Source organism: Salvelinus fontinalis, chromosome 8, assembly GCF_029448725.1.
Source record: "Salvelinus fontinalis isolate EN_2023a chromosome 8, ASM2944872v1, whole genome shotgun sequence".
Classification (NCBI taxonomy): domain Eukaryota; kingdom Metazoa; phylum Chordata; class Actinopteri; order Salmoniformes; family Salmonidae; genus Salvelinus; species Salvelinus fontinalis.
In genome coordinates this window covers 21,128,510-21,154,970 of record NC_074672.1, presented here as the reverse complement: position 1 = coordinate 21,154,970, position 26,461 = coordinate 21,128,510, and the positions used below count along the sequence as shown (strand labels likewise).

Here is a 26,461-nt window from a genome sequence, read left to right as displayed (position 1 = left end):
AAATCATACAATGATGTAAAGACCTGTGTGCTGTCCTTGTTAATGCAGACAGAAAAGAGCTCCAACGTCTTAATCATAGCCTCAATTTTATCCCGCACATCGAATATAGTTGCGGAGAGTCCCTGTAATCCTAGATTCAGATCATTCAGGCGAGAAAAAACATCACCCAGATAGGCCAGTCGTGTGAGAAACTCGTCATCATGCAAGTGGTCAGGCAAGTGAAAATTATGGTCAGTAAATAAAACTTTAAGCTCGTCTCACAATTTAAAAAAATACTTTGCCCCTTGATAACCAGCGCACTTCTGTATGTTGTAAAAGCGTTACATGGGTCGCTGCCCATGTCATTGCATAATGCAGAAAATACGAGAGTTTAGGGGTCTTGCCTTTACAGTGAAAATGGTTAACGTTGTTGTGTCCAAAACGTCTTTCAAGCTGGCAGGCATTCCCTTGGCAGCAAGAGCCTCTCGGTGGATGCTGCAGTGTACCCAAGAGGCGTCGGGAGCAACTGTTTGAATGCGCGCTACCACTCCACTGTGTCTCCCGGTCATGGCTTTTGCACCATCAGTACAGATACCATATCTTGACCACCAAAGTCATTTTGATGTCACAAAGCTGTCCAGTACTTTAAAAATATCCTCTCATGTTGTCCTGGTTTCCAGTGGTTTGCAGAAGAGGATGTCTTCCTTTATTGACCCCCCCAATAAACGTAACGGGCATATACCAGAAGCTGTGCCAGGCCCGCCATGTCTGTTGACTCATCCAGCTGTAATACATAATTCACTGGCTTATATGCGAAGCAGTAATTGTTTCAAAACATCTCCTGCCATGTCACTGATACGTGAATTGTAGTATGGAGATTTCTTGTCCTAGCCACTCGGTAGCTCACCATATACAGTAAGACTCTTCTAGCCCCTTCTTATTAATGGTATCTGTTGCTTTTGGTTTCATTTTATTTTTGTCAGTGAACAGAAGCTACTCTGGCGAGAGAAGAAAAACTCACCCAAATGTATAGCCCCGTTGGAAAATATAAAATGTACTGTTTGAAAATGTGAAGAAATGCCAAGAACACAAGCATACCCCCTACCCCAGTTTGGGAATACCTGCTGTACAGGATTCCTTATTTTCACTCTGTTAGGTTAGTATTGTGGAGTAACTACAACGTTGTTCCATCCTCAGTCCTATCACTGCCATTAAACTCTAACTGTTTTAAAGTCACCACTGGCCTCAGTCAAATCCCTTACCGGCAAATTAGTTAGAAAGGATGCATATATATATATATATATATCTTTGTATTGACACACCATCCAAAGTGTAATTAATAACTTTACCATCCTCAAAGAGATATTCAATGTCTGCTTTTTTTTCTACCCATCTACCAATAGGGACCCTTCTTTGCAAGGCCTTGGAAATCCTCCCTGGTCTTTGTGGTTGAATCAGTGTTTGAAATTCACTGCTCGACTGAAAAACCTTACAAATAACTAAACTATGTGTGGTGTACAGAGATGAGGTAGTCATACCAAAATCATGTTAAAACACTGCTGCACACAGAGTAAATACATGCATCTGGTGACCTACTTGGCATAACAAAGCACATTTTTACACCTGAACTTATTTAGGCTTGCCATAACAAAGGGGTTGAACGCTTATTGACTCAAGATATATTTCAGCCTTTCATTTTCAACTCATTTGTAAAAAAATATATAATAATTCATAATTCCACTTTTACATTATGGGGTAGTGTGAAGGCCAATGACAAAAACAACACATGAATCTGTTTTAAATTCAGGCTGTAAAACAAACAAAAAGTCAAGATGTATGAATACTTAAGGCACTGTAGGTCTTATTCAAATGAAAATATGGTATAAAACAGAAAAGGTCATGTGTAGTTATGTCATTGACATAAGATTTACATTGTATCCTGTATGCTGCATTTGGGTTAGCATGAGGACCCAGAGAACTGAGCGGTCCTACATGTCCATCATGTCCACAGTAGTCTTCTGGAGACCTTGGCATTTGACACTTTGGCTTCATCATAAATCATTTTTCTATCAACCATATTTTCTCGAATAGCGGTTTGGAGCTGGAGTGGTGGGGTGACACTGACACAAGGTTACTCTTTCCAGGAGAATTGCTGAGGAGCCCATTTCAGATGGGGAGGAATAGGGAGGTATGCATACAGAGGTGCAGTGTTTTGATTATGTATTGATAAACTGAATAAAAATAGATGAATCTCACAAATGCAGTGAAACTGTGCAAAGGGAGAGGGGAGAGGAAAAGCTTAATGTAACTGAAAAAAATGGTAAAATACTAAATCTGCAGAGCTTCTATCAAAGGAGAGAAGACTAAAGATGCAAAGAACTTACATTCCATCACTTCACTTCTAAAAAGCTTCCTGAAAGAGAAGAGGCAGGAAGGAATCAGCAACATTCAGTACTAATTTCTGACATTACACAGAGTTGAAGTCAGAAGTTTACATACTCATTAAAACTCGTTTTTCAACCACTCCACAAATGTCTTGTTAACTATAGTTTTGGCAAGTCGGTTAGGTCATCTACTTTGTGCATGACTAGTCATTTTTCCAACAATTGTTTACAGACAGATTATTTCACTGTATGACAATTCCAGTGGGTCAGAAGTTTACATACACTAAGTTGACTGTGCCTTTAAACAGCTTGGAAAATTCCAGAAAATGATGTCATGGCTTCAGAAGCTTCTAATAGGCTAATTGACATCATTTGAGTCAATTGGAGGTGTACCTGTGGATGTATTTCAAGGCCTACCTTCAAACTCAGTGCCTCTTTGCTTGACATCATGGGGAAATGAAAATAAATCAGCCAAGACCTCAGAAAAACATTGTACACCTCCACAAGTCTGGTTCATCCTAGGGAGCAATTTCCAAACACCTGAAGGTACAACGTTCATCTGTACAAGCAATAGTACGCAAGTCTAAACACCATGGGACCACGCAGCCTTCAAACCGCTCAGGAAGGAGACGCGTTCTGTCTCCTAGAGATGAACGTACTTTGGTGACATAACCTGAAAGGCCGCTCAGCAAGGAAGAAGCCATTGCTCCAAAACCGCCATAAAAAAGCCAGACTACGGATTGCAACTGCACATGGGGACAAAGATCGTACTTTTTGGAGAAATGTCCTATGGTCTGATGAAACAAAAATAGAACCGTTTGGCCATAATGACCATCGTTATGTTTGGAGGAAAAATGGGGGATGCTTGCAAGCCGAAGAACACCATCCCAACCGTAAAGCACGAGGGTGGCAACGTCATGTTGGGGTGCTTTGCTGCGGGAGGGACTGGTCCACTTCACAAAATAGATGGCATCATGAGTAAAATTATGTGGATATATTGAAAAAACATCAAGACATCAGTCAGGAAGTTAAAGCTTGTTCCCAATTCGGTCTTCTAAATGGACAATGACTCCAGGCATACTTCCAAAGTTGTGGCAAAATGGCTTAAGGACAACAAAGTCAAGGTATTGGAGTGGCCATCACAAAGCCCTGACCTCAAACCTATAGAAAATTTGTGGGCTGAACTGAAAAAGCGTGTGCGAGCAAGAGTCCGTTACACCAGCTCTGTCAGGAGGAATGGGCCAAAATTCACCCAACTTATTGTGGGAATCTTGTGGAAGGCTACCCAAAACATTTGACCCAAGTTAAACAATTTAAAGGCAATGCTGCCAAATACTAATTGAGTGTATGTAAACTTCTGACCCACTGGGAATGTGATAAAAAAAAAAAAAAAAAAGCTGAAATAAAATCACAACTATTTTTCTAACATTTCACATTCTTAAAATAAAAAAAGTGGTGATTCTAACGGACCTAAGACATGGGAATTTTTACTAGGATTAAACGTCAGGAATTGTGGAAAACTGAGTTTAAATGTATTTGGCTAAGGTGTGTGTATACTTCGACTTCAACTGTATAAAACGCAGCAAGATATGTGTTTTATCTTTCCTTTTCTCCGTGAAAAATGCATAACCCTGGTTAACAAGACCCATATATCAGTCCACTTCACACTACTGTGTATTGGGGAAAACATGACCTACTTAGATAACCTCAGGTGAGCTATGGTGAGTTGATCATCTTGTGTGGAGGGGAGGCCAACAGTACAGGAAACAGTGGCAAGAAAATGTGAACCCTTTGGAATTACCTGGATTTCTGCATAAATTAGTCAAGAAAATTTGATCTGATCTCCATCTTAGTCACAACAATAGACGAACACGGTGTGCCTAAACTAGAAACAAATTATATTTTTCTTGTCTATATTGAATACATCATTTAAACATTCACAGTGTAGGTTGGGAAAAGTATGTGAACCCCTAGGCTAATGACTTATCCAAAAGCTAATTGGAGTCGAGTCAGCTAACCTGGAGTCCAATCAATGAGACGAGATTGGAGATGTTGGTTCAAGCTGCCTTGCCCTATAAAAAAATTACTCAGAAAATTGGAGTTTGCTGTTCACAAGAAGCATTGCCTGATGTGAACCATGCATCGAACAAAAGAGATCTCAGAAGACCTAAGATTAAAAATTGTTGACTTGCATAAAGCTGGAAAGGGTTACAAAATTATCTCTAAAAGCCTTGATGTTCATCAGTCAGTAAGACAAATTGTCTATAAATGGAGAAATTTCAGCACTGTTGCTACTCTCCCTAGGAGTGGCCGTCCTGCAAAGATGACTGCAAGAGCACAGAGCAGAATGCTCAATGAGGTTAAGAAGAATCCTAGAGTGTCAGCTAAAAGACACAGAAATCTCTGGAACATTTCAACATCACACTAAACAAGAATGGTTTTCATGGGAGGACACCACAGAAGAAGCCACTGCTGTCCAAAAAAAACATTGCTGCTCGTCTGTAGTTTGCAAAAGAGCACCTGGATGTTACACAGCGCTTCTGGCAAAATATTCTGTGGACAGATGAAAATACAGTTGAGGTGTTTGAAGGAACACACAACACTATGTGTGGAGAAAAAAAGGCACAGCACACCAACATCAAAACCTCATCCCAACTGTAAAGTATGGTGGAGGGAGCATCATTTTGGAGGCTTTATTTACTCATGTTGCAGGAGAATGTTAGGCTATCTGTCCGCCAATTGAAGCTCAAGAGAAGTTGGGTGATGCAACAGGACAACAACCCAAAACACAGAAGAAAATACGCATTCTGGAGTGGCCCAGTCAGAGTCCTGACCTCAACCCGATTTAGCGGTTCACACCAGACATCCTAAGAATATTGCTGAACTGAAACAGTTTTGTAAAGATGAATGGTCCAAAATTCCTCCTGACCGTTGTGCAGGTCTGATCCACAACTAGAGACAACATTGGGTTGAGTTTATTTCTGCCAAAAGGAGGGTCAACCAGTTATTAAATGCAAGTCACACTTTTTCCACCCGACACTGAATGTTTACATGGTGTGTTCAATAAAGACATGAAAACATTTAATTGTTTGTGTCTTATTAGTTTAAGCAGACTAATGGCTTAGAAGAAGATCATATCAAATTTTATGACCAATTTATGCAGAAATTCCAAAAGGGTTCACATACTTTTTAGCGGCACTGTAAGCCCAACGGGTAGCTATGCAACGCCCAGGAACAGTCAGAAGGTTTAGGTTTTTCCTCCATTTTGTCCACTTATCTGAATGAACAGACACTGGTAAGGACATTGAGGACAGAAGAGCAGCACTGTGGCATGTACCCATCCGTCCATGTTTGCGCCATACTTATGTTTATTGTATAGCTAGCAAGCTGCTCTTGCTGATTCCTGATTCATTCACATGAGTCAGACACCGTGTGAAGGCCGGGATAATTAATCCCATCAATTGCTGCCAATGCTGTTGCTGAGAGTAATGATGGCAAAACATGTTTTACCTTTATTTAACTAGGCAAGTCAGTTAAGAACACATTCTTATTTACAATGACGGGCTAGAAACAGTGGGTTAGCTGCCTTGTTCAGGGGCAGAAGGACAGATTTTTACCTTGCCAGCTCGGGGATTCGATCTAGTAACCTTTCAGTTACTGGCCCAACGCTCTAACCACTAGGCTAGCTGCCGCCCCAACATCACCTTAAGTATCACCACTGTAATGATTGTGGGAGAACTATGATGACACCCTCCATCTAGACAGCTAAGTATGTAGCTGTAACACGGCTTGGGCTGAGCAGGAGCCCCACCAGCGGTGACAATCAACCAGAAAAAAACGGTTCTCTCTGCCTGGTTTACTGAAGGAGTGGTAGTCCAGAGGATCTTATGTTATCACACAGCTTAGCTAAACGATTCAAACTAAAAAAAGATTGATACGAATCTTCTCATCTAAATTATATCATTATTTGCTGTATGCATAAGTACATTGAATGGTGCCCTCATTGATCTTGTCCCCACTTATGAATATCAGGGCTTTTTCAGAAAGCATGCTGATGAGCTAGTTAAGAAATTTAGAATTCAAACAGGTTTCTTTTATAGGAAAAGGTCATGCCTTTCATTAAATAGCAGAAATGGACTTTGGCAATAGTGTCTATATGAATGCAGCTGTCACTGTAGTGAAGCCATTGGATGAGGTTTAGGCTTTAGGCTTTATTACGGGCGATAGGTTCAGAACACATCACTGTATTAGAAAGTAGGCTGGCCCTCCTGCAAACTTTCACAGTAACTTCATCGTTAACTTTGACGTACGTACAAGAAAGACTCAGTCTCAGGGAGCCCTTCGATCTCCACTGAGTTAGGTAAATCTGCTTTTCGTTTTGTTGCACCTTGTGGAAAAATGTCCATGGCGCTGTCAAATTGGATGAATTAGTGCCTCTAGGGCAATTCAAAAAGGCTGATTGAGGACGTTTAGTGAATAATGTGTTTGTTTTCTACTATTGTGTGTTTTGCTTTCATATATTGATGTGAATATTTGTGTGTATAGTGGTGTACAAAAAATAGTACGCAAGTATAAACACCATGGGACCACGCAGCCGTCATACCGCTCAGGAAGGACTGACTGTATGTTTGTTTATTCCATGTGTAACTGTTGTTGTATGTGTCGAACTGCTTTGCTTTATCTTGCCCAGGTCGCAGTTGTAAATGAGAACTTGTTCTCAACTAGCCTACCTGGTTAAATAAAGGTGAAATAAAAAATAAATAAAGTTACACCAGCTTTGTCAGGAGGAATGGGCCAAAATCCACTCAACTTATTGTGGGAAGGCGCCCTGGAACATTTGACCCAAGTTAACCAATTTTAAAATGCAATGCTACTAAATAATTTAGTGTATGTAAACGTCAGACCCACTGGGAATGTGATGAAAGAAATAAAAGCTGAAATAAATCATTTTCTCTACTATTATTTTGACATTTCACATTCTTAAAATAAAGTGCTTATCCTAACTGACCCAAGACAGGGAATTTTTACTAAGATTAAAATGTCAGGAATTATGAAAAACTGAGTTTAAATGTATTTGGCTAAGGTGTATGTAAACTCCCGACTTGAACTGTAGATGACGTCAGCGCTATCACTATCTACTGGTTTTAATGTATCTGGAACATACTAGCAATATATTGGCTACTGCTGAAAGTGTGCATAAAGAAAGCTACACAAGACACCTAGCATTAGTCTTGACTGGCCTACTGTAGCCATGTCAACATCTCTTTGGGAACATTGGTCTTCAACCAAATCTTTAATATGACTTACTTTAAAAACAAAAAAAGATATTGATCTAGATGTACTGATTTAATCGATGTGGACAATGGAGCTGTCAACTGCTGCTTTGTGTAGCAACGGCCATGTTTAACACCTGCTTCATTCTTCAATCATACCTGTATTGCAGACATCTGAGAAAATGTCTCTTAAAAAGGAAGCTTGAAGCCTGTGGCAGTCAGCAGACTCTTACAGGATTTTTAAAAAAGGCCCAGTGCAACCAAAAGTATGTCTTTCCTGCATTTTATATCATATTGTACAACAGCTGATGAAACTACACTGTGAGTGACTTTTTGGGTTGTTATTTCCAGATAGTGCCTTCAGAAAATATTCATACCACTTGTCATAATTCAGACTAACAACAATTTGGACTAACTGCGTAGCAGGCTGACCACCTGTTACGTTGGCTTCTTGCTGCACTCGCGTAAGTTCCTAGCTAGCATTAAACTAATCTTATTATTTTTTTACATCTTCACATAATCACTAGTTAACTACACATAGTTGATGATATAACTAGTTTAACTAGCTTGTCCTGTATTGCATTTAATCAATGTGGTGCCTGTTAATTTATCATCGAATCACAGCCTACTTGGCAAAACTGATTTAACAAAAAAGCACAATCGTTGCACGAATGTACCTAACCATAAACATCAATGCCTTTCTTAAAATCAATACACAGACGTATTTTTTAAACCTGCATTTAGTTAAGAAATTCATGTTAGCAGGCAATATTAACTAGGGAAATTGTCACTTCGCTTGCATTCATTGCATGCAGAGTATATAAAACAGTTTGGGCCTAATTTTACATAATTATAACATTGAAGGTTGTGCAATGTAACAGCAATATTTAGACTTATTGTTGCCACCCGTTCGATAAAATACGGAACGGTTCTGCATTTCACTGAAAGAATAAACGTTTTGTTTTCGAAATGATCGTTTCCGGATTTGACCATATTAATGACCTAAGGCTCGTATTTCTGTGTTATTATATTATAATTAAGTCTATGATTTGATAAGAGCAGTCTGAGCGGTGGTAGGCAGCAGCTGGCTCGTAAGCATTCATTCAAACTTTACTGCGTTTGCCAGCAGCTCTTAGCAATGCTTGCTTCACGGCACTGTTTATGACTTCAAGCCTATCAACTCCTGAGATTAGTCTGGCAATACTAAAGTGCCTATTAGAACATCCAATAGTCAAAGGTATATGAAATAAAAATGGTAGAGAGAGAAATAGTCGACGCGTCATACTTCCTATAATAATTACAACCTAAAACTTCTTAACTGGGAATATTGAAGAACTGGTAATATTGAACCACCAGCTTTCATATGTTCTGAGCAAGGAACTTAAACGTTAGCTTTTTTTACATGGCACATATTGCACTTTTACTTTCTTCTCCAACAGTGTTTTTGCATTATTTAAACCAAATTGAGCAGGTTTCATTATTTACTTGACTAAAATAATGTATTAATATGTATTATTTTAAGTTAAAATAAAAGTGTTCATTGAGTATTGTTGTAATTGTCAGTATTAGAAATATGAATTGGCATCGTCTTTTTTCGGTCCTCCAATTAATCAGTCGACCTCTAGTACATACACTGCCTTTCAAAAGCTTGGGTCACTTAGAAATGTCAACCTAAAAACTTTTTTTCCCATGAAAACATACATGAAATGAATTGCAGAATGAATAGGAAATATAGTAAAGACGTTGACAAGGTTATAAATAATGATTTTTAATTGAAATGTCCTTCAAAACTAACTTTCGTCAAAGAATCCTCCATTTGCAGCAATTACAGCCTTGCAGACCTTTACCTCAACAAATTGACAACAAGAATGCTAATCTGAAGAGATCTCACCCCATTCTTCCTGAAGCACCTCCTACAAGTTGGATTGGCTTGATGGGCACGTATTTCTTACGTACCATACGGTCATGCTGCTCCCACAACAGCTCAATAGGGTTGAGATCCGGTGACTGTGCTGGCCACTCCATTATAGACAGAATACCAGCTGACTGCTTCTTCCCTAAATAGTTATTGTGTAGTTTGGAACTGTGCTTTGGGTCATTGTCCTGTTGTAGGAGGAACTTGGCTCCAATTAAGCACCGTCCACCTGGTACGGCATGGCGTTGCAAAATGGAGTGATAGCCTTCCTTCTTCAAGATCCCTTTTACCCTGTACAGATCTCCCACTTCAACACCAAAGCACCCCCAGACTATCGCATGTCTCCATGCTTGACACATGGCTTCAAGCACTCCTCCGGCATCTTTTCATTTTTCCTGCATCTCACAAATTATGTTCTTCGTGATTCGAACACCTCAAGCTTAGATTTGTCTGCCCATAACATTTTCCAATTGTCATCTGTCCAGTGTCGGTGTTCTTTTGCCCATCTTAATCTTTTATTTACCAGTCTGAGATATGGCTTTTTCTTTGCCAAGAAGGCCAGCATCCTGGAGTCGCCTCTTCACTGTAGACATTGAGACTGGTGTTTTGCGGGTACTATTTAAAGAAGCTGCCAGTTGAGGACTTGTGAGGTGTCTCTCTCAAACTAGACACTAATGTATTTGTCCTCTTGCTCAGTTGCCTCCCACTCCTATTCTGGTTAGAGCCAGTTTGCGCTGTTCTGTGACAGGAGTAGGACGAGATCTTCAGTTTCTTGGCAATTTCTCGCATGGAATAGCCTTCATTTCTCAGAACAATAATAGACTGACGAGTTTCAGAAGAAAGTTCTTTGTTTCTGGCCATTTTGAGCCTGTAATCGAACCCATAAATGCTGATGCTCCAGATACTAAACTAGTCTAAAGGCGGACAGTTTTATTGCTTCTTTAATCAGAACAGTTTTCAGCTGTGCTAACATAATTGCAAAAGGGTTTTCTAATGATCAATTAGCCTTTTAAAATGATAAACTTGGATTAGCTAACACAACGTACCATTGGAACACAGGAGTGATGGTTGCTCATAATGGGCCTCTGTACGCCTATGTAGATATTCCATAACAAATCAGCAGTTTCCAGCTACAATAGTCATTTTCAACATTAACAATGTCTACACTGTATTTCTGATTAATTTGATGTTATTTTAAAATGGACAAAAAAAAAGTTTGCTTTTCTTTCAAAAACAAGGACATTTCTAAGTGACCCCAAACTTTTGAACGGTAGTGTAAGTATCCACACCAAAGTCAATACTTTGTAGAAGCACCTTTGACAGCGATTACAGCGGTGAGTCTTTCTGGGTAAGTATCTAAGAGCTTTTCACACCTGGATTGTGCAATATTTTCCCATTATTATTTTCAAACTTATTCAAGCTCTAGCAAAATTGTTGTTGCTTGACAACCATTTTTCAGGTCTTGCTATAGATTTTCAAGTAGATTGAAGTCAAAACTAACTCTGCCACTCAGAAATATTCATTTTCTACTCAGTAAGCAACTCCAGTGTAGATTTGGCCTTGTGTTTTAGGTTATTGTCCTGCTGAAAGGTGAATTCATCTCCCAGTGTCTGGTGGAAAGCAGACCAGGTTTTCCTCTAGGATTTCGCTTGTCCTTAGCTCCATTCAATACATTTTCTCTCCTGAAAAACTCCCCAGTCTTCAACCATTACAAGCATACCTATAACATGATGCCGCCACCACTATGCTTGAAAAATATGGAGAGTAGTACTCAGTAATATGTTTGGAGCAAATACAATATAACAACACTTTGTATTCAGGACAGAAAGTGAATTGTTTTGTCACATTTTTTGTATTATTGCAAACAGGATGCATGTTTTGGAATATTTTTTATTCTGTACTTTGTTTACTCCTGAACTTATTTAAACTTGCCATAACAAAATGGGTTGAATACGAAAGACATCAGTTTTTTATTTTTCATAAATTAGTAAAAATGTTGAAAACCATAGATCCACTTTGTCATTATGGGGTATTGTGTGTCGGCCGGTGACAAAAAAACAATTTTAATATTCAGGCTGTAACAAAATGTGGAACAAGTCAAGGGATGTGAATAGTTTGAAGGCACTGTAGTCCCTGGTTAAAAATACAATCTAGCATTAGAATGTACCAGAGGCCACCAAAATAGAGCTTGTTGAAAAAAAGAAAAGAAAAAAAAGCTTAATCCCCTTTGCTTTCCACTCAGTTTGCAGAGTTCACCTGATATTAAACTTTCCTGGAGTCACGTGTCCAATCCCACACGTCCAGTATGGACAGACACACCACCGCCACGCCCTCCACTCAGGGATTCAACATGCCCTAAAACTCCCTCCACTCAGCTTCACCAATACAAAATTACCCCAAAAATAATCCCCCTTCCACACACAACCCTGATGTCAATTAATGACAAAAAAGAAGCAGAAAACAGGCTCACGTTTAACGGAGGAAATGACTCATCCATCACTCCCTATGGTGTCAAATAATGACAAAAAAGAAGCAGAAAACAGGCTCGCGTGTAACGGAGGAAATTACTCATCCATCGCTCCTTACATCTGTTAAATAAAAAATCCACAGAAATCTACAGCCTGTTCTAGGAACTAACAGCAAATGCGAGTCGAGACGCTCACATGCAGATTTATAGTAGAACTTGGAAGAGGAAAAGTGGGGGGAGCACACTAATTCAAGACCCACTCACTGCACTTACCACACTTGATTAGTATAGCAGAAAAATACCTCCCACACAGCCAGAGCCAACAGTAGTGTACAGTGTGGGTGGTACCTGCAGGGAAGGCTGCCATCTGCTCTACAAATCCAGGCCCCAAACTACACACAGTTGGATCTGACCACAGGGCCTGTGGGCTAACACTGCTACTGAGCCAAAGAGTTCTCCATCACTGAGAATTATAACAGAAGCATTCAATGATGTATCCATCATTTAAAATCTTAACACGTCACAGTACAAAATATATTTAAACAGTCAAGCTAAATTAACGAATCTCAAAATCTGGTACACCACCTCTATTGAACGGAAGTGTAAACAAGGCCTTATGGAGATATTGGCAAAGCACACACAGCTACATTGTCCCTCCAGTCCAGGGTGGATCTGGATGTTTCTCACTCTGTATTCCTCAGCCAGGAAGTCGCTCCCACATGTTACTGACTGAGGGAGGAAATACAACAACCAAGTCCATATGGGGAAAAGAACGAGAGGGAGGGGCAGTTCCGAAAATCATTACCTCACTTTTATTTGGTATTGGCCTAGTGTTGCTCCCTCCTTCAGTAAAAGGACACCTACCAGAAACAAAGTCTCTCTTTACTACTACCTGATGGTTTGTTAACACAAAAGCCACACAACACAGGGTTCGATACTGCAACCAAAATAGTCACATTTGCAACCGCTTGACTTGGCAGTGCGGCACACATTTGCAATTGGTCTCAAAGGTGCCAGTGATTTTTTTTCTGGTCACGTTATATTTTGGTTTATCATCATTTTTTTATCATGATTTATTCAAAAAAGCAACTGACAAAAATCAGCCAACTTTCGTAATAGGCAACAATGGCATGGGAATACCCGGTCTGTGTGTGTCAGGGCTCTTCCCCACCAATGGCCCGTTTGTAATAATGCATAAAAAAAAGAAAATAGACGGATTACTGAAGCTATTCGTTATGTTAATTATTTATCACACGTGCGCTGCACACATTTAACCTATAGATAATCTGTCGGGCAGAGAGCACGCTCAGCTCTCAAGCAGCTGGTTCTTGCGTGGAGCGAAGACCGACAGCAGAAGGGGTAGGAGAGAAGTACTAATTTATGATATCTACCAGTAAATGCTAAGGCAAGAATGGGTATGCAAACCAGGTATTTAAGTCTTGGAAAATCAGATACTTCCTATAGACCACAGGTGTCAAACTCATTCCACGGGGGGCCGAGTGTCTGCGGGTTTTCGCTCCTCCCTTATACTTGATTGATGAATTAACATCACTAATTAGTTAGGAACTCCCCACACCTGGTTGTCTAGGGCTTTATTGAAAGGAAAAACCAAAAACCTGCAGACACTAGGCCCTCCGTGGAATGAGTTTGACACCCCTGCTATAGACCATTCGGCCCTTAGTCATTGAAGTTATGGTAGCCAATTTAGAAGTTCTACTGCTCCAATATAATTGGCTAAGATAAGGTGAGGCTTACCTAGCACAGACTTATAGATGACCTTAAGCCAGTGGGTTCGGCGACTGATATGTTGCGAGGGCCAGCCAACTAGAACATACAGGTCGCAGTGGTGAGTAGTATATGGGGCTTTGTGACCAAAAGGATGGCACTGTGATAGACTACATCCAATTTGCTGAGTAGATTCCGATCCTCGCCGAAGTCAAGGATCGGTAGGATGGTCAGTTTTACGAGGGTATGTTTGGCAGCATGAGTGAAGGAGGCTTTGTTGCGAAATAGGAAGCCGATTCTAGATTTAATTTTGGATTGAGATGCTTAATGTGAGTCCGAAAGAAGAGTTTAGTCTAACCAGACACCTAGGTACTTGTAGTTGTCCACATAATCTAAGTCAGAACCGTCCAGAGTAGTGATGCTAGTAGGGCGGGCGGGTGCGGGCAGCGATCAGTTGAAGAGCATTCACCTCTCCCTCCTCCCTTCCTCTTGAACTTGCAGACAGTTTGCCGTGCATTTCGTTGCCAACCTTACTTTGCTACCTGACAACTTTACGGTTGTTACTTTTTAATTACCGTTTATATATAATTTTTTCCCTCAACTTTTTTTTTTCCATTCAACTTTTTCACTCCGGACGCTTTATCTGGACATGGTTCGTCAGCACCTTCAACAGCCGAAGCTAAGTAGTAACATTAACATGATGCCTTCAAATTGCAGTCGCTGTACTCATAATATACAAGAGAACGATCGCCTTACGGCGAGGATAGCTGTGCTGCAAGCCCAGCTTCAGACGCAATCGTTAGTTAAGGGTAATTTCAGTGTAGGAAAGGATGAAACAGCGTCTGTGCCACCAGTAAGTACAGATAGAAGTATATATCCCCTCGCACAGTCCCCACAGCCGGACAACTTTCTCATGGCTTCTGGAGGGAAACGCTGTCGGAATGCTCAACCGGTGTCGCTCATTCAGCCGACAGAAACTTTCAACCGGTTTTCCCCATTAAGCAGCGAGTCGGAGTCTGAGGCCGAGCCTTCTCTTGTCTCTACTCCTCCCGTTTCGGGGTCTGAGACGCCGAAGCTTCCCACCATTAGCTCTGACAAATTGAAAACCCTGGTCATTGGCGACTCCATTACCAGCAGTATTAGACTTAAAACGAATCACCCAGCGATCATACACTGTTTACCAGGGGGCATACTGACGTTAAGGATAATCTGAAGATGGTGCTGGCTAAAGCTAAAAAACTGGCGAGTGTAAAGAGTATAGATATATTGTTATCCACGTCGGCACCAACGATGTTAGGATGAAACAGTCAGAGGTCACCAAGCGCAACATAGCTTCAGCGTGTAAATCAGCTAGAAAGATGTGTCGGCATCGAGTAATTATCTCTGGCCCCCTCCCATTTTGGGGGAGTGATGAGCTCTACAGCAGAGTCTCACAACTCAATCGCTGGTTGAAAACTGTTTTCTGCCCCTCCCAAAAGATAGAATTTGTAGATAATTGGCCCTCTTTCTAGGACCCAAGCCTGGCCTGCTGAGGAGTGACGGACTCCATCCTAGCTGGAGGGGTGCTCTCATCTTATCTACTAACATAGACAGGGCTCTAACTCCTCTAGCTCCACAATGAAATAGGGTGCAGGCCAGGCAGCAGGCCGTTAGCCAGCTTAGTGGAGTCTGCCACTAGCACAGTCAGTGTAGTCAGCTCAGCTATCCCCATTGAGACTGTGTCTGTGCCTCGACCTAGATTGGGCAAAACTAAACATGGCGGTGTTCGCCTTAGCAATCTCACTAGGATAAAGACCTCCTCCATTCCTGCCATTATTGAATCGTGATACCTCACATCTCAAAATAGGGCTACTTAATGTTAGATCCCTCACTTCCAAGGCAGTTATAGTCAATGAACTAGTAACTGATCATAATCTTGATGTGATTGGCCTGACTGAAACATGGCTTAAGCCTGATGAATTTACTGTGTTAAATGAGGCCTCACCTCCTGGTTACACTAGTGACCATATCCCGCAAAGGCGGAGGTGTTGCTAACATTTACGATAGCAAATTTCAATTTACAAAAAATAAAATAAAAAAATTAAAAATTAAAAAAAGACGTTTTCATCTTTTGAGCTTCTAGTCATGAAATCTATGCAGCCTACTCAATCACTTTCTTAGCTACTATTTACAGGCCTACTGGGCAATATACAGCGTTCCTCACTGAGTTCCCTGAATTCCTATCGGACATTGTAGTCATAGCAGATAATATTCACATTTTTGGTGATTTTAATATTCACATAGAAAAGTCCACAGACCCACTCCAAAAGGCTTTCGGAGCCATCGACTCAGTGGGTTTTGTCCAACATGTCTCTGGACCTACTCACTGCCAGAGTCATACACTGGACCTAGTTTTGTCCCATGGAATAAATGTTGTGGATCTTAATGTTTTTCCTCATAATCCTGGCTATCGGACCACCATTTTATTACGTTTGCAATCGCAACAAATAATCTGCTCAGACCCCAACCAAGGAGCATCAAAAGTCGTGCTATAAATTCTCAGACAACACAAAGATTCCTTGATGCCCTTCCAGACTCATTCTGCCTACCCAAGGACGTCAGAGGACAAAAATCAGTTAACCACCTAACTGAGGAACTCAATTTAACCTTGCGCAATACCCTAGATGCAGTCACACCCTTAAAATCAAAAAACATTTGTCATAAGAAACTAGCTCCCTGGTATACAGAAAATACCCGAGCTCTGAAGCAAGCTTCCAGAAAATTGGAACGGAAATGGCGCCACACCAAACTGGAAGTCTTCCGACTAGCTTGGAAAGACAGTACCGTGCAGTATCGAAGAGCCCTCACTGCTGCTCGATCCTATTTTTCCAACTTAATTGAGAATAAGAACAATCCTACATTTATTTTTGATACTGTCGCAAAGCTAACTAAAAAGCAGCATTCCCCAAGTGAGGATGGCTTTCACTTCAACAATAATAAATTTATGAACTTCTTTGAGGAAAAGATCATGATCATTAGAAAGCAAATTACGGACTCCTCTTTAAATCTGCGTATTCCTCCAAAGCTCAGCTGTCCTGAGTCTGCACAACTCTGCCAGGACCTAGGATCAAGAGAGACACTTAAGTGTTTTAGTACTTTATCTCTTGACACAATGATGAAAATAATTATGGCCTCTAAACCGTCAAGCTGCATACTGGACCCTAATCCAACTAAACTACTGAAAGAGCTGCTTCCTGTGCTCGGCCCTCCTAGGTTGAACATAATAAACGGCTCTCTATCCACAGGATGTGTACCAAACTCACTAAAAGTGGCAGTAATAAAGCCTCTCTTGAAAAAGCCAAACCTTGACCCAGAAAATATAAAAAACTATCGGCCTATATCAAATCTCCCATTCCTTTCAACAATTTTAGAAAAAGCTGTTGCGCGGCAACTCACTGCCTTCCTGAAGACAAACAATGTATATGAAATGCTTCAGTCTGGTTTTAGACCCCATCATAGCACTGAGACTGCACTTGTGAAGGTGGTAAATGGTCTGCCTACCCATGTGAGAGACGCAGACTCGGTCACAACCTTTAAGTCTTTACTGAAGACTCATCTCTTCAGTAGGTCATATGATTGAGTGTAGTCTGACCCAGGAGTGGTGGACGGAAAGGCTCTGGAGCAACGAACCGCCCTTGCCGTCTCTACCTGGCCGGTTCCCCTCTCTCCACTGGGATTATCTGCCTCTAAACCTATTACAGGGGCTGAGTCACTGGCTTACTGGTGCTCTTTCATGCCGTCCCTAGGAGGGGTGCGTCACTGACGTGATCTTCCTGTCTGGGTTGGCGCCCCCGCTTGGGTTGTGCCGTGGCGGAAATCTTTGTGGGCTATACTCGGCCTTGTCTCAGGATGGTAAGTTGGTGGTTGAAGATATCTCTAGTGGTGTGGGAGCTGTGCTTTGGCAAAGTGGGTGGGGTTATATCCTTCCTGTTTGGCCCTGTCTGGGGGTATCATCGGATGGGGCCACAGTGTCTCCTGACCCCTCCTGTCTCAGCCTCCAGTATTTATGCTGCAGTAAAAATGTATGTGTCGGGGGTCTAGGGTCAGTTGGTTATATCTGGAGTACTTCTCCTGTCTTATCCGGTGTCCTGTGTGAATTTAAGTATGCTCTCTCTAATTATCTTTCTTTCTCGGGGGACCTGAGCCCTAGGACCATGCCTCAGGACGACCTGGCATGATGACTCCTTGCTGTCCCCAGTCCACCTGGCCGTGTTTTGATTTGAAGAGCATGCATTTAATTTTACTAGCATTTAAAAGCAGTTGGAGACCATGGAAGGAGTGTTGTATGGCATTGAAGCTCGTTTGTAGGTTTGTTAAAACAGTGTCCAAAGAAGGGCAAGATGTATACAGAATGGTGTCGTCTGTGTAGAGGTGGATCAAGAATCACCAGCAGCAAGAGCGACATCATTGATATATACAGAGAACGGAGTCTGCCCGAGAATTGAACCCTTTGGCACCCCCCATAGAGACTGCCAGAGGTCCGGAAAACAGGCCCTACGATTTGACACACTGAACTCTATCTGAGAAGTTGTTGGTGAACCAGGCGAGGCAGTCATTTGAGAAACCAAGGCTGTTGAGTCTGCTGATAAAAATAGTGATTGACAGAGTCGAAAGCCTTGGCCAGGTCGATGAAGACAGCTGCACAGTAATGTCTTTTATCGATGGCGGTTATGATTTCGTTTAGGACCTTGAGCGTGGCTGAGGTGCACCCATGACCAGCTCGGAAACCAGATTGCATAACAGATAAGGTACGGTGGGATTCGAAATGGTCAGTGATCTGTTAACTTGGCTTTCGAAGGCTTTAGAAAAGGCAGGGCAGGATAGATAGGTTAACAGTTTGGGTCTATCGTGTCTCCCCCTTTGAAGGGGATGACCGCAGCAGCTTTCTAGTCTTTAGGAATCTCAGACAATACGAAAGAGGTTAAACAGGTTAGTAAGAGGTTGCAACAATTGCAGCGGATCATTTTTGAAAGAGAGGGTCCAGATTTTCTAACCCAGCTGATTTGTAGGGGTCCAGATTTTGCAGCTCTTTGAGAACATCGGCTATTTGGATTTGGGTGAAGGAGAAGCGGGGGGAGGGGGGGGCTTGGGCAGGTTGCTGCAGAGCTGTTGGCCGGGGTAGAGGTAGCCAGGAGGAAAGCATGGCCGGCGGTAGAAAGGTGCTTTTTGAAATTCTTGATTGTCGTAGTTTTAATCGGTGGTGACAGTGTTTCCTAGCCTTAGTGCAGTGGGCAGCTGGGAGGAGGTGATCTTATTCTCACTGGACTTAAATGTCCCAAAACTTTAGGGAATTTGTGCTACAGGATGCAAATTTCTGTTTGATAAAGCTAACCTTTGCTTTCCTAACTGACTGTGTATACTGGTTCCTGACTTCCCTGAAAAGTTGCATATCGCGGGGGCTATTCGATGCTAATGCAGTAAGCCACAGGGTGTTTGTGCTAGTCGAGGGCAGTCAGGTCTGGAGTGAACCAAGGGCTATATTTGTTCTTAGTTCTACATTTTTTGAAAGGGGCATGCTTATTTAAGATGGTGAGGACTTTTAAAGAACAACCAGGCATCCTCTACTGACGGGATGAGGTCAATATCCTTCCAGGATACCCGGGCCAGGTCGATTAGAAAGTCCTGCTCGCAGAAGTGTTTTGGGAGCGTGTGACAGTGATGAAGGGTGGTCGTTTGACCACAGACCCATTACGGACGCAGGAAATGAGGCAGTGATCGCTGAGATCCTGGCTGAAGAGGTGTATTTGGAGGGCAAGTTGGTCAGGATGATATCTATGAGGGTGCCCATGTTTACGGATTTGGGGTTGTACCTGGTAGGTTCCTTGATAATTTGTGTGAGATTGAGGGCATCTGTCTTAGATTGTAGGACGGCCGGGGTGTTAACCTCTTAGCGCTCAAGGGGCAGTATTGAGTAGCCAGATAAAAGGTGCCCATTTCAAAAAGGCCTCGTACTCAATTCTTGCTCGTACAATATGCATATTATTATTACTATTGGATAGAAAACACTAGTTTCTAAGACCGTTTGAATTATATCTGTGGGTGAAACAGAACTGGACATAGAGCAATTTTCCTATGTGTATGTCAGAATGCAGAATTTTGCTGGCTGTTCTGAGACCTGTGTATTAATTTGCCTGTCCTCTATTGGTTGAGATGCACTGCATACGCCTTCCACTGGGTGTCAGCGAATAGGGAGAGTTGAAATGGAGTTTCTACGTAGGTCCCAAAGGTTATAAATTGCTTGGAACCGAAGTGTCCCATCTTTCCACTCTTCGCTCTGACGCAGGAAGGGTCTTGGCATGTCATTTTAGAAGCTCCCGTATTAGCTCCTAGATATATCCGGCTCTGTTTTTATTCGATATAGGTGTTGAAGACATCGTAATGTTGTTATTTTAAAACGAATTATATCAGTTTATGTCAGTATATTGCGATTTTCAGGTATTTCTTTTAGTGACGTTTTAGGAAGTTGGTTATCTCTGGCCCACATGGCTATTGTTTATTGCTAATTGCAACGTTGAAGACGACGTTCTCCAACCTAGCAACGATTCTTTTGGACAAAGGACACATTTCCCAAGATTCTGATGGGAGTTCATCTAAAAGTAATAACTATTTATGCTGATAATTCATTGTTCTGTTGAAAAATGTCAAATGCATAAGCTGCCATTTCCTGCAGTGTAGCCTTGCGTTATCGCAGCCTGTATTGCGCAGTAAGGTTAATTTTAAAAATGTAATTCAGCGAATGCATTAAGAACTAATTTGTCTTTCAATTGCTGTCCAACCTGTATTTTTTTGTCAAGTTTATGAATAGTTTTCGATAAGAAAAGGTACCTTTACAAGATGGCGCCGGACAGATTGCTTGACGTTATGGACACTATTCTCATTGTCTAAGCACGATTTGTGCCGCTAAATATGCACATTTTCGAACAAACTCTATATGCATTGTGTAATATGATGTTATAGGACTGTCATCTGAAGAATTCGGAGAAGGTTAGTGAAAAAATTAATATATTTTGGTGGTTTATACGTTATTGCTATTTTTGCCTTGAATCAATGCAGTTGTGATGTTTGCTATTGTGGTAAGCTAATATAACGCTATATTGTGTTTTCGCTGTAAAACACTTAGAAAATCTGAAATATTGTCTGGATTCACAAGATCTGTGTCTTTCATCTGCTGCACGCTGTGAATTTTTAAGAAATGTTTTATGATGAGTAATTAGCTAATACACGATGGTCTCTCTAGTTATTCTAGTCGCTTTGGTGAGAGTTGTGATGGTGGCTGCAATGGTAAACTATGATTTATACCTGAAATATGCACATTTGTCTAACAAAACACATCTATTGTATAGCATATGTTATCAGACTGTCATCTGATGAGGTTGTTTCTTGGTTAGTGGCTATTTATATCTTTATTTGGTCGAATTTGTGATAGCTACTGATGTAGTAAAAAACTGATGGAGTAAAAATAGTGGTGTCTTTTGCTAACGTGGTTAGCTAATAGATTTACATAGTGTCTTCCCTGTAAAACATTTTAAAAAATCGGACATGTTGGCTTGATTCACAAGATGTGTACCTTTCATCTGGTGTCTTGGACTTGTTAATGTGTGAAAGTTAAATATTTAAAAAAATATCTTTTGAATTTCGCGCCCTGCACTTTGAGCTGGCTGTTGTCATAAGTGTACCGACGTCGGGCTTGCGCCAAACAGGTTAAGCATATCCCAGTTTAGGTCATCTAACAGTACGAACTCTGAAGCTAGATGGTGTCGAGGGCACAGCTAGGGGCTGAAGGGGGTCTATAACAAACGGCAACAGTGAGAGACTTATTTATTATGGCAAGGTGGATTTTTAAAAGAAGAAGCTCGAACTGTTAGGGCACAGACCTGGATAGCCTGCAGAGCTCTGTCTTACTAACTCCACCCCCTTTGGCAGTTCTATCTTAACAGACAATGTTGTAGTTGGGGATGGAGAATTCAGAATTTTTGGTGGCCATTCTAAGCCAGGATTCAGACAAGGCTAGGACATCAGGGTTGGCGGAATGTGCTAAAGCAGAGAATAAAACTAACTTGGGTAGGAGGCTTCTGATGTTAACATGCATGAAACCAAGGCTTTTACGGTTACAGAAGTCAAATGAGAGCGCCTGGGGAATAGGTGTAGGACTGGGGGCTACAGGGCCTGGGTTAACCTCTACATCACCAGAGGAAAAGAGGATTAGGGTATGGCTAAAGGCTATAAAAACTGGTCATCTAGTGCGTTGGGACAGAGAATAAAAGGAGCCGATTTCTGGGTGTGGTAGAATAGATTCATGGCATAATGTACAGACAAGGGTATGGTAGGATGCGAGTACAGTGGAAGTAAACCTAGGCATTGATTGACGAGAGGTTGCGTCTCTGGGGGCACCAGTTAAGCCAGGTGAGGTCTCCGCGTGGGGGGTGGGACAAAAGAGCTTTCTAAGGCATGTTGAGCAGGACTGGGGGCTGAAATAAAACAATAACTAACCGAAACAGCAGTAGACAAGGCATATTGACATTAGAAATAGGCAGAAAGCAATCACAGGTGTTGGTCAGGAGAGTTAAAACAACAGGTAAATGGCGATGAATGGGCTGAGAGGGTCAGTTAGGTACATACAGGACCTGAGTTTGAGGATGGGGCCAACAGATAAACCAAATGAGGTACAGTGTTAATGAACAGACCAGCAGGCATCAGCTGTGTAGCCGAGTGATCATAGGGTCCAATGAGTAGCAATGGGTGAGTCAGGGAGAAATTCGGTAGTCACTACTATGCTAGGCGAGCGGGAGACACTGTGTTCAGAAAGCTAGTGGGCCGGTTCTTCGGCGACATCGCAACGGAAAAGCCTGTTGAAACCACATCGGACGATTACGACGGCAGACCAGTCGTCTGGATCGGCGGGACTCCGTGTCTACAATAAAGGGTCCAGGACAATTGGCAAAAGAGGCATTGTAGGCCAAGAAGCTAGCTGGTAAATGGGCCTAGGTCGAGGCTAGCTAAAGGCTAACTGGTGCTTTCTTCAGGACAGAGGCATTAGCTAACAGTAGCCACTCGATTACAGCTAGCTAGCTGAGATGATTTACATTTAACATATAAGTCATTTAGCAGACGCTCTTATCCAGAGCGACTTACAAATTGGTGCATTCACCTTATGACATCCAGTGGAACAGCCACTTTACAATAGTGCATCTAAATATTTTAAGGGGGGGGGGGGGTCAGAAGGATTGCTTTATCCTATCCTAGGTATTCCTTAAAGAGGTGGGGTTTCAGGTGTCTCCGGAAGGTGGTGATTGGTGGTGATCTTTCTTTCTCTCGGAGGACCTGAGCCCTGGGACCATACGTCGGGACTGCCGGGCGTGGTGGCTCCTTGCTGTCCCCAGTCCGCCTGGCCTTGCTGCTGTTCTGCCTGCGGTTATGGAACCGCCACCTGTCCCAGACCTGTTGTTTTTCAACTCTTAATGATCGGCTATGAAAAGCCAACTGAATATTATTCATGATTATTATTTGACCATGCTTGTCACTTATGAACATCTTGGCATAGTTCTGTTATAATCTCCACCCGGCACAGCCAGAAGAGGACTGGCCACCCCTCATAGCCTGGTTCCTCTAGGTTTCTTCCTAGGTTTTGGCCTTTCTAGGGAGTTTTTCCTAGCCACCGTGCTTCTACACCTGCATTCTAGCTGTTTGGTGTTTTAGGCTGGGTTTCTGTACAGCACTTCGAGACATTAGCTGATGTACAAAGGGCTATATAAAATAAACTTGATTGATTGATTGATTGACTCCGCTGTCCTGGCGTCGTGAGGGAGTTTGTTCCACCATTGGGGTGCCAGAGCAGCGAACAGTTTTGACTGGGCTGAGCGGGAACTGTACTTCCTCAGTGGTAGGGAGGCGAGCAGGCCAGAGGTGGATGAACGCAGTGCCCTTGTTTGGGTGTAGGGCCTGATCAGAGCCTGAAGGTACTGAGGTGCCGTTCCCCTCACAGCTCCGTAGGCAAGCACCATGGTCTTGTAGCGGATGCGAGCTTCAACTGGAAGCCAGTGGAGAGAGCGGAGGAGCGGGGTGACGTGAGAGAACTTGGGAAGGTTGAACACCAGACGGGCTGCGGCGTTCTGGATGAGTTGTAGGGGTTTAATGGCACAGGCAGGGAGCCCAGCCAGCAGCGAGTTGCAGTAATCCAGACGGGAGATGACAAGTGCCTGGATTAGGACCTGCGCCGCTTCCTGTGTGAGGCAGGGTCGTACTCTGCGGATGTTGTAGAGCATGATCCGGTGTAATGGTTCAGAGCTTGAGGCAGGAATCCGGTGGTGGTAAAGAGAAGCAGTCCAATATGCTCTGGGTTGATATCGCGCTGTGCAGACTGGCAGGTATTGCCGAGCTAAAGCTGGCTGGTGTCCGAGCTTAATGTGAAGACCGCTAGCCGTGGTTAACAAAGACCGATAGCTAGTAGCTAGTTAGTTGGCTAGCTCCTGATGGAGGTTCCAGTTATAAGGAATAAAATTTGCAGGTCCGTCCCACATTGGGTGAGGCGGGTTGCAGGAAATTATATTTAGTTCGTAGATAGAAAGTGGAATACAATATGACAATTCACACGGGATAAGATAAAGACACGTTCGACTGCTACGCCATCTTGGTTAAATCATTTCTGATCAGTTTTATGGAGATGTAGGCACTTTCATTTGTTTTCCCACCATTTCAATTGAAGAGTGTTGCGGTAAAACTGTGTGTGGTTATTATGAGCAAGACAGCATTTATACCCCCTCCCCCCACCCCCATTCAGGCCAGTAGCTTGTGGCCCAGTGTGCCACTGGCAAATTTATCTGAATGTCGAGACATAACACTTTGGGAAACCGTTAGCGTTGCTAATGATTGCATTCACCTAAAAATAGTTAGGCTCAGTCAATTAAAAAAGGTATCTACAAAGCAACCTATACCTGGCATAATCATGATTTGTCAATCCAGTGACCATTTCTTTTGAAAACTCCATCACAAGTGTGCTACAAAACAGCTAGCTAAACACAGTCTGGCAGTTGTGCTTCTGAATTAAAGGGCAACCACCCCACAAAAAAAAAATGGTCCCCTGGTGTGGTTTAACCCCCTAGATTCAGACGCACTGGTCAATCTAAGTAACATCTAATATGATGGGTTTTTTCATTGGATGCCAAATCCGCCGATGTCGCACTTCCACATCTGCAGTGAAAGGCGACAGAACATCCAATTTAGTTATTCTCTAAAAATAAAAAAGGTGATTTGAAAGCGAAAACCTGAACATTTTTGGAGAAAAAAGTTGAAAAAAGTATTTTCTTTTTGCTGTGGTATAGTTTTCATATTTTCAAATTCTGCCCTCCAGAGGATTTTGTAGGAAATAACACGCATGAAATCTGCAATAAATAAGTGTTGCACTTTATTTTAACAGTCTCTTTTCTTTGCTGTTACAGTAAATCTATCCAAAACAATGTAAGAATAAAAGGGCATGCTAATTTGATAGATGATTAGTCATTATTAGCCTGGTTCTGTATGAAATACACATTATGGGACACAGGTCATGTTATTCGGGAGTGTGCTGCTATCACGTCACCCACTACTACTGGACTACTACTGCTGCAGCCTGTATCTCCTGAAGCTGAGCAGGCCCAGCTGGCACGCAGGACAGACTTATGAGCGCGGGTCCATTGCAGGCTTTTATTTTGTGGCTAAGGGGAATTAAAAATACCTCACTTCCCTGTGGCATCAGTCAGAGCCATCCTGGGGCCTTACTGCCTCCCTGCTCACATGGTCACTTCAATAGCGTGCATGCCTACCACTCATCAGTATGACTTGACTACAACTGAGCATTAAATAACATGCCTTCATTTGAGATGATTAATGAGACAGTAGACAAATGATGTGATAGACAATATCCACCCACAGAGCTGATGTGTCCTTGTTTCTATTGTGCCTAACGTGCGGCACCAAAGTAGAAGCATACATTTCTGAGATGTTCTTAGTTCTCACAATATGAGCAAACACACATTGTATTTGTTCTTAAGTTTCCCCTATGGATGTGCTGGGATGAAAGGTGAACACAGGAACACAGCAGGGAGCGTGTAAATGTAACCTGTAATACAGGGAACCCCACATACAGCCATCAGACAAATGCATCATGTCAAGGGGAAACCAAACACAAAAATTAGATCTAACTAGCACATTCATTCACTGTAATACAGTTTGCGTCACTTCCCACTCTGATCTGACAGAGTTACTAAGAGAGAGGGAGGGGGGACGCAGTGTGTTTTACTGCATACTTTGGCTGGCGCGCTACAAGCACACTCAAAACAAATCTGACCAGAGAAGACCTCAGGGTTGCCTAAATCACACTCCCGAACCAAACAGTGGTTTCCAAGGACAAGAACACCAGGAAAACACAGAGAGAGAGAGAAGCTCAACATGAGCTCCTGATATATTTCATTTTTTTGTTTTTAGAATGAGATACACTCGATTCGAAAAAGAATTCCAGACAAGTGATGAACAACTCTTTTCAATCAGAATAGAATAAAGTAACTTTGCGCATCAAGTTAAATAGTTTTGACTCTAGCTATCTACACAACAAAGACCTAGCCAGCAGACTAACAAGCTAGCCAGAAAAAAATAACTAGAACAAACCTAGCAAGGGGAGTTAATACAACAAAAGACGAAACTGATC

General features: G+C 42.1%; 1 protein-coding gene across 3 annotated transcripts in view; it reads right to left on the bottom strand.

Moving 5' to 3' along the window:
- The window catches only part of LOC129860857 (vitamin D3 receptor A-like), a 117,353-nt gene that overhangs the window by 67,582 nt on the left and 23,310 nt on the right, over window positions 1–26,461 (bottom strand). For 2 of the 3 annotated variants that reach the window (XM_055931711.1, XM_055931710.1), the window contains exon 3: window positions 2,364–2,392. The exons of the other annotated variant lie outside the window; for it this stretch is intronic. In XM_055931711.1, the coding sequence (XP_055787686.1) occupies window positions 2,364–2,370 (7 nt within the window). In that variant the 5' untranslated portion in view covers window positions 2,371–2,392. The remainder of the gene's footprint in view (window positions 1–2,363; window positions 2,393–26,461) is intronic. 3 annotated transcript variants of the gene reach the window in all.